A 15,266-nucleotide genomic window follows, 5' to 3' on the forward strand; every position below is an offset into this window, starting at 1 on the left:
ACGTTGGGTGACCACATGCGACTGGTCAGATGTTTGCTGCTGGACGTTAGGTGACCACATGCCTTGGTCAGATGTTTGCTGCTGGACGTTAGGTGACCACATGCCTTGGTCAGATGTTTACTGGTGGACGTTAGGTGACCACATGCGACTGGTCAGATGTTTGCTGCTGGACGTTGGGTGACCACATGCGACTGGTCATATGTTTGCTGGTGGACGTTAGGTGACCACATGTGACTGGTCAGATGTTTGCTGCTGGACGTTGGGTGACCACATGCGACTGATCAGATGTTTGCTGCTGGACGTTAGGTGACCACATGCGACTGGTCAGATGTTTGCTGCTGGACGTTGGGTGACCACATGCGACTGGTCAGATGTTTGCTGCTGCTTGTTAGGTGACCACATGCCTTGGTCAGATGTTTACTGGTGGACGTTAGGTGACCAGATGCGACTGGTCAGATGTTTGCTGGTGGACGTTGGGTGACCACATGTGACTGGTCAGATGTTTGCTGGTGGACGTTGGGTGACCACATGCGACTGGTCATATGTTTGCTGCTGCTTGTTAGGTGACCACATGCCTTGGTCAGATGTTTGCTGCTGGACGTTGGGTGAACAAATGCGACTGGTCAGATGTTTGCTGCTGCTTGTTAGGTGACCACATGCCTTGGTCAGATGTTTGCTGCTGGACGTTGGGTGACCACATGCAACTGGTCAGATATTTACTGCTGGACGTTAGGTGACCACATGCCTTAGTCAGATGTTTACTGGTGGACGTTAGGTGACCACATGCGACTGGTCAGATGTTTGCTGCTGGACGTTAGGTGACCACATGCGACTGGTCAGATATTTACTGCTGGACGTTAGGTGACCACATGCCTTAGTCAGATGTTTACTGGTGGACGTTAGGTGACCACATGCGACTGGTCAGATGTTTGCTGGTGGACGTTGGGTCACCACATGCAACTGGTCAGATGTTTGCTGCTGGACGTTAGGTGACCACATGCCTTGGTCAGATGTTTGCTGCTGGACGTTAGGTGACCACATGCCTTGGTCAGATGTTTGCTGCTGGACGTTGGGTGACCACATGCAACTGGTCAGATATTTACTACTGGACGTTAGGTGACCACATGCCTTAGTCAGATGTTTACTGGTGGACGTTAGGTGACCACATGTGACTGGTCAGATGTTTGCTGCTGGACGTTGGGTGACCACATGCGACTGGTCAGATGTTTGCTGCTGGACGTTGGGTGACCACATGCGACTGGTCAGATGTTTGCTGCTGGACGTTAGGTGACCACATGCAACTGGTCAGATGTTTGCTGCTGGACGTTGGAGACTCACGATCGTTTGAAGGCTTCCAGAATGTTGTCCTCATGATCCTCCTGGACAGCTGTGGTCAGAGAATGTTAGACAGCAGCAGATTATCACAGCAGTCTTAATGTAGCAACTGAAACGTCTCAGGTGAGGTCAGCTTTAGGTCAGTTCTAACAGTGAAACATCTACTCTCTTTTCCTTCATGAGCTGATGGTCCTAAAACGCCTAAAACGCCTAAAACGACCTAAAACCTACAGCCAATTCAGACTGAAGCTGTTTCTGAATCTGGTGTTTAATTAAGCTGAAAATGTGGACCGGTCTGGTTTAGGTCCTGGTCCTGGTCCTGGTCCTGGTCCTGGTCCTGGTCCTGGTCAGACTCACCCTGGACGGCGATGTCAAAGTAGCAGCAGTCGGCCTTGTCTTTGGCGCTGACCTCACATCGATATCCTCCTGCGTCTCCGTCCACCACCTTCACCAGCTTCATCTCAAACGTGTAAATCTGACATGACAGAGCACATCCAGAGGTCAGACAGAGGTCAGACTGAGGTCAGAGTGAGGTCAGAGTGAGGTCAGAGTGAGGTCAGACTGAGGTCAGACAGAGCGTGTTCAGAGGTCAGACTGAGGTCAGACTGAGGTCAGAGTGAGGTCAGAGTGAGGTCAGACAGAGGTCAGACTGAGGTCAGAGTGAGGTCAGACAGAGGTCAGACTGAGGTCAGACAGAGGTCAGACTGAGGACAAGGCGAGGGACTTACTAAAATTGTAACAAAAGCTGTAAAATCGCACAAATCGAGTTGTAAACAAGGACAATAAGTTAGTGAGTGGTATGTGTGAGTCGTACCTTAGTATTCCGGTCATACCTTCGTATTCCGGTCGTACCTTCGTATTCCGGTTGTACATTCGTATTCCGGTCGTACATTCGTATTCCGGTCGTACCTTCGTATTCCGGTCGTACCTTCGTATTCCGGTCGTACCTTCGTATTCTGGTCATACCTTCGTATTCCGGTCGTACATTCGTATTCCGGTCGTACCTTAGTATTCCGGTCGTACCTTAGTATTCCGGTCGTACCTTCGTATTCCGGTCGTACCTTCGTATTCCGGTCGTACATTCGTATTCCGGTCGTACCTTCGTATTCCGGTCGTACCTTCGTATTCCGGTCGTACATTCGTATTCCGGTCGTACCTTAGTATTCCGGTCGTACCTTCGTATTCCGGTCGTACCTTGGTATTCCGGTTGTACCTTAGTATTCCGGTCGTACCTTCGTATTCCGGTCGTACCTTCGTATTCCGGTCGTACCTTCGTATTCCGGTCGTACCTTTGTATTCCGGTCGTACCTTCGTATTCCGGTCGTACCTTCGTATTCCGGTCGTACCTTCGTATTCCGGTCGTACCTTCGTATTCCGGTCGTACCTTTGTATTCCGGTCGTACCTTCGTATTCCGGTCGTACCTTCGTATTCCGGTCGTAGACTTCCTTGAACTGCAGATGTTTTCCTGCTTTGCTGCCCAGATCCAGCCACTTCCCTTTGAACCATTTCAGCGCCGGTTTCCGTGGGAGACGACTGGAGTCCACTCTGGCCACAAACGTGACGTCTGCTCCTGAAACAACAAGCGCAGGTCAACACACACTTCTGCCCGGTCGCCATAGTAACAACCCTACGTAGTATATACCGTAGAGGAAGTGCTACGATATTTGTATTTCACTTTCTTTATCTTATTTCACTACAAAGTATTTTAGCCGTTAGCTGTTAGCTGTTAGCCGTTAGCATCGTGTTGTTCATATCCGTCGAATCCTCCACAAGAAAGAACAATGTAATAATATGTCTGGATGTCTCAAAAGCTTGACAGTTTAAGTTTAGGAACGTTTTTCAGATTGTTCCTATGACTTCCTTCTACATACTTGTACTTGTACTTGTACTTGTACTTGTACTTGTACTTGTACCTTCATAAACGCGCTCAGACACAGAGATTTGTTGTGGGAGTTGTGAGTACCTTTAGTTGCCGTGGCGCTTTCCGGCTTCTGGATGAAAATGCTGTTTTCCGATTGGGTTTCCTCCCCGGGGGCGGAGTCTGCGGGAGTTTAACAAAGACAGTGAGTCACCTGACCTTCTGAACGTGTGGCGAGCTCATGAAGTGCACGTTTGACACCATCGCTTCTCCACCTTTGATCATCTGCAGAGCATTAAAGCTTCAGTGTGACACTTTACTCTGCAGAGCATTAAAGCTTCAGTGTGACACTTTACTCTGCAGAGCATTAAAGCTTCAGTGTGACACTTTACTCTGCAGAGCATTAAAGCTTCAGTGTGACACTTTACTCTGCAGAGCATTAAAGCTTCAGTGTGACACTTTACTCTGCAGAGCATTAAAGCTTCAGTGTGACACTTTACTCTCAAGCTTGTTTTCCTGGGACGCTTCGTACAGTCAAAGTGTTTTTGTCACACCACAAACAAAGGCTCGTTTGGGACTCTCTGTCAAAGCCGCCGCTAACGAGACGTCCCGCCGCTAACGAGACGTCCCGCCGCTAACGAGACGTCCTGCCGCTAACGTGCCGTCCCGCAGGAGAAGGGCTGGGCTTGGATCACGGCTGAGGTGGCCCATGAGGGTTACAGTCTCCGCCCTCTCACATAAGCCATCTCAGTCATAAACGATTATACTGTATTTATTCTGTGTCTAGAACAAATGAATGTGACCTGTCTTTGTTTGTTGAACGTCTCGCCCACTTTGAAGCTTGCTGCAGTTCATTTTTCCAATAGACATGTAAAGTATTAGAGTATAGGTCCCGTTCTGGTCCCGTTCTGGTCCCGTTCTGGTCTCGTTCTGGTCTCGTTCTGGTCTCGTTCTGGTCTCGTTCTGGTCCCGTTCTGGTCCCGTTCTGGTCCCGTTCTGGTCCCGTTCTGGTCTCGTTCTGGTCTCGTTCTGGTCTCGTTCTGGTCTCGTTCTGGTCACGTTCTGGTCTCGTTCTGGTCTCGTTCTGGTCACGTTCTGGTCCCGTTCTGGTCACGTTCTGGTCTCGTTCTGGTCTCGTTCTGGTCACGTTCTGGTCTCGTTCTGGTCTCGTTCTGGTCACGTTCTGGTCTCGTTCTGGTCTCGTTCTGGTCACGTTCTGGTCTCGTTCTGGTCTCGTTCTGGTCTCGTTCTGGTCTCGTTCTGGTCACGTTCTGGTCACGTTCTTGTCTCGTTCTGGTCACGTTCTGGTCTCGTTCTGGTCACGTTCTGGTCTCGTTCTGGTCTCGTTCTGGTCACGTTCTGGTCCCGTTCTGGTCACGTTCTGGTCTCGTTCTGGTCTCGTTCTGGTCACGTTCTGGTCTCGTTCTGGTCTCGTTCTGGTCACGTTCTGGTCTCGTTCTGGTCTCGTTCTGGTCACGTTCTGGTCTCGTTCTGGTCTCGTTCTGGTCACGTTCTGGTCTCGTTCTGGTCTCGTTCTGGTCACGTTCTGGTCCCGTTCTGGTCACGTTCTGGTCTCGTTCTGGTCTCGTTCTGGTCACGTTCTGGTCTCGTTCTGGTCTCGTTCTGGTCCCGTTCTGGTCCCGTTCTGGTCCCGTTCTGGTCCCGTTCTGGTCTCGTTCTGGTCTCGTTCTGGTCTCGTTCTGGTCTCGTTCTGGTCACGTTCTGGTCTCGTTCTGGTCTCGTTCTGGTCACGTTCTGGTCCCGTTCTGGTCACGTTCTGGTCTCGTTCTGGTCTCGTTCTGGTCACGTTCTGGTCTCGTTCTGGTCTCGTTCTGGTCACGTTCTGGTCTCGTTCTGGTCTCGTTCTGGTCACGTTCTGGTCTCGTTCTGGTCTCGTTCTGGTCTCGTTCTGGTCTCGTTCTGGTCACGTTCTGGTCACGTTCTTGTCTCGTTCTGGTCACGTTCTGGTCTCGTTCTGGTCACGTTCTGGTCTCGTTCTGGTCTCGTTCTGGTCACGTTCTGGTCCCGTTCTGGTCACGTTCTGGTCTCGTTCTGGTCTCGTTCTGGTCACGTTCTGGTCTCGTTCTGGTCTCGTTCTGGTCACGTTCTGGTCTCGTTCTGGTCTCGTTCTGGTCACGTTCTGGTCTCGTTCTGGTCTCGTTCTGGTCACGTTCTGGTCTCGTTCTGGTCTCGTTCTGGTCACGTTCTGGTCCCGTTCTGGTCACGTTCTGGTCTCGTTCTGGTCTCGTTCTGGTCACGTTCTGGTCTCGTTCTGGTCTCGTTCTGGTCACGTTCTGGTCTCGTTCTGGTCTCGTTCTGGTCACGTTCTGGTCTCGTTCTGGTCTCGTTCTGGTCTCGTTCTGGTCTCGTTCTGGTCACGTTCTGGTCACGTTCTTGTCTCGTTCTGGTCACGTTCTGGTCTCGTTCTGGTCACGTTCTGGTCACGTTCTGGTCTCGTTCTGGTCACGTTCTGGTCTCGTTCTGGTCTCGTTCTGGTCACGTTCTGGTCTCGTTCTGGTCACGTTCTGGTCACGTTCTGCTCACGTTCTGGTCACGTTCTGGTCACGTTCTGGTCTCGTTCTGGTCTCGTTCTGGTCTCGTTCTGGTCACGTTCTGGTCACGTTCTGGTCACGTTCTGGTCTCGTTCTGGTCACGTTCTGGTCACGTTCTGGTCTCGTTCTGGTCACGTTCTGGTCTCGTTCTGGTCACGTTCTGGTCCTGATCAATAAAGACTTGCGGTTGTGGAAATGGTCGTCCGGTTCTCAAACTCTTGAGTCTTTAAGTGTCAGAGGAACGTTCCAGAAGTGAACGGCTTTGAAGAGATGTTTCACCGTTTGTGTCGTAAAAGAGTTTAGTCACAGATTTGAGATAACGTCTGGTCGAAGTGTGAACAGTATTCAATAAGACACACAAAAACAATGCCATTTAAATGTGTTTTATATCATATTATAATATAAATTATTATGAATCTTTACGAGCACGTTTGATGTCCCGGATCAGAAAGTACGTCCAATTCCTCCAAATCGTTTTTATGGCTTCGTTTTAATTAGTTCTCTGAATCAAGCGCCCCCCAGAGGCCAGACCCAGATCAGGTTCAAACAGTCTGGACCTCTGAATCTGATCCTGGAACAGCCCCCATGGGAAACTTCAGGGGCCTCGCACTTGGATCCTGTTACTCTGTGTTTGGGACCAAGGCTTAAAATGAAATGAATCTGTCGCCGCCTTTGGCTCGGATCGACCGAGTCCGTTCGAGTCCGATTCGAGTCCGGTTCGAGTCCGGTTTAAGCCTCTGGACCCACGTTTCCGTTTGGGGAATTGAATAGTGAATAACCAGAGTTGCACTTTTGAATCCTTCTTTGAGTTTTTAGAATCAAAGGTTTTGACACTTGGTCATGTGACGGAGCAGGAAAACAATCACAAATGGTTCAAAGCTCTTAGAAGTGTGTCAAACTGAACCATCTCCACGTTCATGTTTGTGACGCTTGTTTTCCCCGAATAAAGACTGTCAAAAAGCTCCTTTGATCTTTAAGGCTCAAAACCGTTTCATGATCGTTTATTCCCTCAGCGTGGCTCCTCCCTCAGCGTGGCTCCTCCCTCAGCGTGGCTCCTCCCTCAGCGTGGCTCCTCCCTCAGCGTGGCCCCTCCCTCAGCGTGGCCCCTCCCTCAGCGTGGCCCCTCCCCTTAGTAGAGACACAATAGTTCAAGTTCTTTTCTTTGCTCCTCAGCGCCCCCTCTGGGCTCTAAACTTTACAACAAATACCCAAGCACTGACATTAATTTTTAGTTTCTTTTCCGTTTCGTCCTTTTTTCCTTTTTACATGTAATTTATAATTCCATTAATTTCATATTTATTCTGCAGGAAATAATGTAGCCCCATCCTGGAGCCAGGCCTGGGATGGGTGCTCCATGGCGAGCGCCTGGTGGCCGGGTCTTACCCCACGGGGCCCGGCCGGGCACAGCCCGAAAGAGCGACGTGGGGCCGCCCTCCCGTGGGCCCACCACCCGCAGGAGGATCCATAAGGGGCCGGTGCAGAGAGATCTGGGCGGCAGTCGACGGCAGGGGCCTCGGCGACCAGATCTCCAGACACAGAGACTAACTCTGGGGACATGGAATGTCACCTCGCTGGGGGGGAAAGAGCCTGAGCTTGTGCAGGAGGTTGAGCGATACCGACTAGATATAGTCGGCCTCACCTCCACGCACAGTTTGGGCTCTGGAACCCATCTCCTCGAGAGGGGCTGGACGCTCCACTTCTCTGGTGTTGCCCGCGGGGAGAGGCGGCGGGCTGGTGTGGACTTATAGCTCCTCAGCTCAGCCGCCACGTGTTGGAGTTTACCCCGGTGAACGAGAGGGTCGCGTCCCTCCGCTTTCGGGTGGGGGACAGGTCTCTCACTGTTGTGGCGGCCTACGGGCCGAACAGCAGTGCAGAGTACCCGGCCTTCTTGGAGTCCTTGGGAGGGGTACTGGACAGTGCACCGACCGGGGACTCCATTGTTCTACTGGGGGACTTCAACGCCCACGTGGGCAATGACAGTGACACCTGGAGAGGGGTGATCGGGAAGAACGGCTTCCCCGATCTGAACACGAGCGGTGTTCAGTTATTGGACTTCTGTGCCACGGATTGTCCATAACGAACACCATGTTCAAGCACAAGGGTGTCCATCAGTGCACATGGCACCAGGACACCCTAGGCCGGAGGTCAATGATCGACTTTGTTGTCGTGTCATCAGACCTCCGGCCGCGTGTCTTGGACACTCGGGTGAAGAGAGGGGCAGAGTTGTCAACCGATCACCACCTGGTGGTGAGTTGGATCCGCTGGCGGAGGAGGAAGCCGGACAGACTTGGCAGACCCAAGCGCATTGTGAGGGTCTGTTGGGAACGTCTAGTGGAGCCCTCTGTCAGTAGGGTATTCAACTCGCACCTCCGGGAGAGCTTCTCCCATGTCCCGGGGGAGGTTGGGGACATTGAGTCCGAGTGGACCATGTTCTCCGCCTCCATTGTTGATGCGGCTGCTCGGAGCTGTGGTCGCAAGGTCTCCGGTGCCTGTCGTGGCGGCAACCCCCGAATCCGGTGGTGGACACCGGAAGTAAGGGATGCCGTCAGACTGAAGAAGGAGGCCTATCAGGCCACTCTGGCTTGTAGGTCTCTGGAGGTCATCGACGGGTATCGGCAGGCCAAGCGAGCCGCGGCTCGTGCTGTCGCAGAGGCAAAAACCCGGGCCTGGGAGGAGTTCGGGGAGGCCATGGAGGAGGACTATCGGTCGGCACCAAAGAAATTCTGGCAAACCGTCCGGCGCCTCAGGAGGGGGAAGCAGTGTCTCACCAACACCGTTTACGGTGCGGGTGGAGGCCTGCTGACCTCAACTGGGGATGTCGTCGGACGGTGGAAGGAATACTTTGAGGATCTCCTTAATCCCTCAGTCACGTCTTCCGAAGAGGAAGTGGAGACCGGGGACTCGGTGGCTGGCTCATCCATCACCCAAGCTGAAGTCACTGAGGTTGTTCGCAAACTCCTCGGTGGCAGGGCTCCGGGGGTGGATGAGATCCGCCCTGAGGACCTAAAGTATCTGGATGTTGTAGGACTGTCTTGGTTGACACGTCTCTGCAACATCGCGTGGCGTTCGGGGACCGTGCCTCTGGACTGGCAGACCGGGGTGGTGGCCCCTCTGTTCAAGAGGGGGGACCGGAGGGTGTGTTCCAACTACAGAGGGATCACACTCCTCAGCCTCCCGGGTAAGGTCTATTCCAAGGTACTGGAGAGGAGAATCCGACCGATAGTCGAACCTGGGATTCAGGAGGAGCAGAGTGGTTTTCGTCCCGGTCGTGGAACACTGGACCAGCTCCATACTCTCCATCGGGTGCTCGAGGGTTCATGGGAGTTTGCCCAACCAGTCCACATGTGCTTTGTGGATCTGGAGAAGGCTTTCGACCGTGTCCCTCGGGGTGTCCTTTGGGGGGTGCTCCGGGAGTACGGGGTCCGGGGCCCTTTGCTCAGGGCTGTCCGGTCCCTGTATGACCGGAGCAGGAGCTGTGTTCGCATTGCCGGCAGTAAGTCAGACCTGTTCCCAGTGCATGTTGGACTCCGCCAGGGCTGCCCTTTGTCACCGGTTCTGTTCATAATTTTTATGGACAGAATTTCTAGGCGCAGTCAGGGGTCAGAGGGTGTCCGGTTTGGGGACCACAGGATCTCATCTCTGCTGTTTGCAGACGATGTTGTCCTGATGGCTCCATTAAACCCGGACCTGCAACATGCACTGGGACGGTTTGCAGCCGAGTGTGAAGCGGCTGGGATGAGAATCAGCACCTCCAAATCCGAGGCCATGGTTCTCGACCGGAAAAAGGTGGCTTGCCCTCTCCAGGTGGGTGGGGTGTCCTTGCCCCAAGTGGAGGAGTTCAAGTATCTCGGGGTCTTGTTCACGAGTGAGGGAAGGATGGAGCGTGAGATCGACAGGCGGATCGGTGCAGCGGCTGCAGTGATGCAGTCGCTGCATCGGACTGTTGTGGTGAAGAGGGAGCTGAGCCGAAAGGCAAAGCTCTATATTTACCGGTCGGTCTACGTTCTGACCTCACCTATGGTCATGAGCTTTGGGTAGTGACCGAAAGAACAAGATCGCGGATACAAGCGGTCGAAATGAGTTTCCTCCGCCGTGTGGCTGGGCGCTCCCTTAGAGATAAGGTGAGGAGCTCGGCCACACGGGGGGAGCTCGGAGTAGAGCCGCTGCTCCTCCACGTCGAGAGGAGCCAGCTGAGGTGGCTCGGGCATCTGTTTCGGATGCCTCCTGGGCGCCTCCCTCGGGAGGTGTTTCAGGCATGTCCCACCGGGAAGAGGCCCCGGGGAAGACCCAGGACACGCTGGAGAGACTATGTCTCTCGGCTGGCCTGGGAACGCCTCGGGATCCCCCCGGAGGAGTTAGAGGAAGTGTCTGGGGAGAAGGAAGTCTGGGAGTCCCTGCTCAGACTGCTGCCCCCGCGACCCGGCCCCGGATAAAGCGGCAGAAGATGGATGGATGGATGGAAATAATGTAATCTAAAGACAAATGTATGGATTCTGTGCATAAACAGCGGTTTAAACACACATCGCAAACACGTGTAAAGGAGGATTAGAGCTGCACAATAACATTACCCACAATGCATCTTGTCTCATGAGACGTGCGGCTGAAGGAAAATCAGATTAAACATAATTATGTCATTCAGACTCAAAAACTGGATTCTTCATCGTTGTAGAGTCATTTTAATCACATTTGTGGCTGAATTGAACATATTTAACTTGTTTCTATTGATGAAAGTGTAAATTATATTGTAAACATTATTAACTAACGATTTAAAACATTATGATGTGACTAGAATAAACTGTATCATTGATTAAAAACAGACATTTTGATTGAATTGATTTAATTCAATGTCAGTGTCTTTGTTATTAAATGTGTTTTAAGTTTGTTTAGTCCAGATTACGACGATCATTATGTTTAAGTCGACTTCTCACAATTAGTCGTTTGATTAAATTAAGTTCTAGTTTAAACGTTTGAACAAGTAAAAAACACTTAAAATTGTGAATCTGACGCGAAGATAAAACCAAATAATCTCATGTGAATTGATTCGTTTGGTTTTAATTTAACACAAACAAAAGCCACATTTCTTCCACCAAAGTCTGAAACTAAACGACGAGACGTTTTTAGAGCTTTAGAGTTCTATTAGAGCTTTAGAGTTCTATTAGGAGTTCTATTAGAGCTTCAGAGTTCTTTTAGAGCTTTAGAGTTCTATTAGAGCTTCAGAGTTCTTTTAGAGCTTTTGAGTTCTATTAGAGCTTTAGAGTTCTATTAGGAGTTCTATTAGAGCTTTAGAGTTCTATTAGAGCTTTAGAGTTCTATTAGGAGTTCTATTAGGAGTTCTATTAGAGCTTTAGAGTTCTATTAGAGCTTTAGAGTTCTATTAGGAGTTCTATTAGAGCTTCAGAGTTCTTTTAGAGCTTTATAGTTCTATTAGGAGTTCTATTAGAGCTTTAGAGTTCTTTTAGAGCTTTAGAGTTCTATTAGAGCTTTAGAGTTCTATTAGGAGTTCTATTAGAGCTTTAGAGTTCTTTTAGGAGTTCTATTAGAGCTTCAGAGTTGTTTTAGAGCTTTAGAGTTATATTAGAGCTTTAGAGTTCTTTTAGAGCTTTAGAGTTTTAGTAGAGCTTTAGAGTTCTATTATGAGTTCTATTAGAGCTTTAGAGTTCTATTAGAACTTTAGAGTTCTATTAGAGCTTCAGAGTTCTTTTAGAGCTTTAGAGTTCTTTTAGAGCTGTCTGACGATGTGTTGTTGTCTTTATTTAAATGTGTGTTTGAAGGGCACATGAAGGTCATTCTAAACTCTAATGAGCAGAGTCTGGGCCACGCCTCCAGTCCAACTCATGGGTCGGCCCAGGTCACCTCGGGTCGGCCCAGGTCACCTCTGGTCGGCCCAGGTCACCTCGGGTCGGCCCAGGTCACCTCTGGTCGGCCCAGGTCACTCCGGGTCGGCCCAGGTCACCTCTGGTCGGCCCAGGTCACTCCGGGTCGGCCCAGGTCACTCCGGGTCGGCCCAGGTCACTCCGGGTCGGCCAAGGTCACCTCGGGTCGGCCCAGGTCACCTCTGGTCGGCCCAGGTCGGCCCAGGTCACTCCGGGTCGGCCCAGGTCACTCCGGGTCGGCCAAGGTCACTCCGGGTCGGCCAAGGTCACCTCGGGTCGGCCCAGGTCACCTCGGGTCGGCCCAGGTCACCTCTGGTCGGCCCAGGTCACCTCTGGTCGGCCCAGGTCACCTCGGGTTGGCCCAGGTCACCTCGGGTCGGCCCAGGTCACTCCGGGTTGGCCCAGGGCATCTTGGGTCGGCCCAGGTCACTCCGGGTCGGCCCAGGTCACCTCTGGTCGGCCCTGAACTCGTGGAGATGCAAATCAGGTTTAAAAAAAAGTTCAGTCTCTGCAGAAGCCCGCCCCGGGCTGAAAAAGCGGGTCAAACGCTCAAAGACGTTTCACAGGAACACGCCAAACACGCCAAACACCGTTTATTAAAGTCTGACTGTCGGAGATGAAAATAGTGCAGATAATCAGACGTGTGAGTTTGTGCGTCTGTGAGTTCAGTCCTCAGATGTTCTTCTAAACGTGGAGTTCATCTGAAAGAGCTTTAACAATCAAGAGGATCTGTGACTTTTGTTCAACAGTTTCAACTGAAATTAAACTCCTCTGATTTTAGCTGTATTAAGTTAGTTATCTTCAAATGTGCGGTTTGTGCTGCCTCAGAGTTTTCCTGGTCGAGAAGGAGGGTCTAAGGACAGAAGGAGGATCTAAGGACAGAGGGAGGATCAAAGGACAGAGGGAGGCTCTAAGGACAGAAGGAGGGTCTAAGGACAGAGGGAGGCTCTAAGGACAGAAGGAGGGACAGAAGGAGGGTCTAAGGACAGAGGACTCTGGGACATCGCCAAGTCCCTATGAACTTTGTTTAATCCGTTTTTCGCCCTCAGATGAAACTGCTGTTGTGATTTTGGGCGTTACAAAATTAAAAATTAACTTCTGTTTTAGTCTGTCAAAAGTCTGAGGCTTTATATCCGCCAAATGTTCAATTTCAGACCAAAACCAATATCGGAGCGTCACGATCCCGATCCGTCTCCCGTTCGCTTCACATTTGTCGCTTTCTGCATTTTTCTGCATTTATCTGCTAATCTCTTCGCTGCAGCTGAACCTTAAACACCCACAATCCTCTCCAAACGGCACAAACGTGTCAAACATCTCCATAAATACACTAAACACACACCAGGCTTTTCTAAATCGGCACATTACCCACATAAATAAGGCGTTGGCGGAGGCTCCTGGCGGCGGGGCCCTCGGCTGGTGCCAGGGATCGGATTTCCACGTGGGAATTGTAGCGTTCACAAAGGAGCTCGGAGCCGCCGGGCGGAAGAGAATGTGTTTTCAGAGATCAGGAGGATAATTTGGCTTGAAACAACGTCTGAAAAGACGAAGTCCCGAGACAAACGTGACTTGAAGTTCTGCTGTCGAGACCAATGAGACGGAGATTAGACCGAGCCTCGCTCCCCGCGGCAACAACCGCCGCGCCACCAACCGCCGCGCCACCGACCGCGACCCTAAATTAAAGGCCTTTAAAGTGGGTTCATCATGTTCATGTGAGTCAAGCGTTAAAACTGGTTTAACTGGTTTAACTGGTTTGGACCCTCAGAACGAGCCTTAAACCAGCTCATTTGCCCTTCACTCACATGTGATGAGTTCTGATCATAATAGGATCATATTGGATCATATTGAATCATATAGGATCATATTGGATCATATAGGATCATGTGTGGATCATATTGGATTATATAGGATCATATAGGATCATATTAGATCATATTGGATCATATTAGGTCATATAGGATCATATAGGATCATATAAGATTATGTGTGGATCATATTGGATTATGTGTGGATCATATAGGATCATATTGGATCATATTAGATCATATAGGATCATATTGGATCATATTGGATCATATTGGATCATATTGGATCATATTGCTCACATAGGATCATATAGGATCATATTGGATTATATTGGTTCATATAGGATCATATAAGATCATGAGTGGATCATATTGGATTATGTGTGGATCGTATTGGATCATATAGAATCATATAGGATCATATTAGATCATATTGGATCATATTAGATCATATAGGATCATATTGGATCATATTGGATCATATTGGATCATATTGGATCATATTGGCTCATATAGGATCATATAAGATCATGTGTGGATCATATTGGATCATATTGGATCATATTGGCACATATAGGATCATATTGGATCACATTGGCTCATATAGGATCATATAAGATCATGTGTGGATCATATTGGATTATGTGTGGATCATATAGGATCATATTGGATCATATTAGATCATATAGGGTCATATTGGCTCATATAGGATCATATAAGATCATGCGTGGATCATATTGGATTATGTGTGGATCATATAGGATCATATAGGATCATATTGGATCATATTGGATCATATTAGATCATATAGGATCATATTGGATCATATTGGCTCATATAGGATCATATAGGATCATATTGGATCATATTGGATCATATTGGATCATATTGGCTCATATAGGATCATATAGGGTCATATTGGCTCATATAGGATCATATAAGATCATGCGTGGATCATATTGGATTATGTGTGGATCATATAGGATCATATAGGATCATATTGGATCATATTAGATCATATAGGATCATATTGGATCAAATAGGATCATATATGATCATATAGGATCATATAGGATCATGTGTGGATCATATTGGATCATGTGTGGATCATATTGGATCATATTTGTTCATATTGTGGGTCAATAAAGGATTATTTTATCTTATTGGATCATATAGGATCATATAGGATCATATTGGATCATATTGGATCATATTAAATCATATAGGATCATATTGGATCATTTTTGATCATATATGATCATATTGGATAATATAGGATCATGTTGGATCATATTAGATCATGTAGGATCATGTTAGATCATATAGGATCATATTGTATCATATAGGATCATATTGGATCATATTGTGGGACAATAAAGGATTATCTTATCTTATTGGATCATATAGGATCATATAGGATCATATTGGATAATATTGGATCATATTAGATCATATAGGATCATATTGGATCATATAGGATCATATTGGATCATGTTGGATCATATTGGATCATATAGGATCATGTGTGGATCATATAGGATCATATTGGATCATATAGGATCATGTGTGGATCATATAGGATCATATAGGATCATATTGGATCATGTTGGATCATATTGGATCATATAGGATCATGTGTGGATCATATTGGATCATATAGGATCATGTGTGGATCATATAGGATCATATAGGATCATGTGTGGATCATATTGGATCATATAGGATCATGTGTGGATCATATTGGATCATATAGGATCATGTGTGGATCATATAGGATCATATTAGATCATGTTGGATCATATAGGAGCATCTGTGGATCATATTGGATCATATAGGATCATGTGT

General features: G+C 48.8%; 1 protein-coding gene across 1 annotated transcript in view; it reads right to left on the reverse strand.

Moving 5' to 3' along the window:
• Positions 1–15,266, reverse strand: part of LOC140360216 (myosin-binding protein C, fast-type-like) — a 159,855-nt gene that overhangs the window by 108,763 nt on the left and 35,826 nt on the right. Inside the window, exons 2-5 of the mRNA XM_072445420.1 lie at positions 3,300–3,377; positions 2,758–2,906; positions 1,693–1,810; positions 1,339–1,387 (exon numbers count right to left, since the gene is read on the reverse strand). Of these exons, the coding sequence (XP_072301521.1) occupies positions 1,339–1,387; positions 1,693–1,810; positions 2,758–2,906; positions 3,300–3,377 (394 nt within the window). The remainder of the gene's footprint in view (positions 1–1,338; positions 1,388–1,692; positions 1,811–2,757; positions 2,907–3,299; positions 3,378–15,266) is intronic.

The sequence above is a fragment of the Eucyclogobius newberryi genome, unplaced genomic scaffold (genome assembly GCF_026437365.1).
Source record: "Eucyclogobius newberryi isolate DKJ021-1_F unplaced genomic scaffold, fEucNew1.0.hap1 SCAF_145, whole genome shotgun sequence".
NCBI classification, from domain to species: domain Eukaryota; kingdom Metazoa; phylum Chordata; class Actinopteri; order Gobiiformes; family Gobiidae; genus Eucyclogobius; species Eucyclogobius newberryi.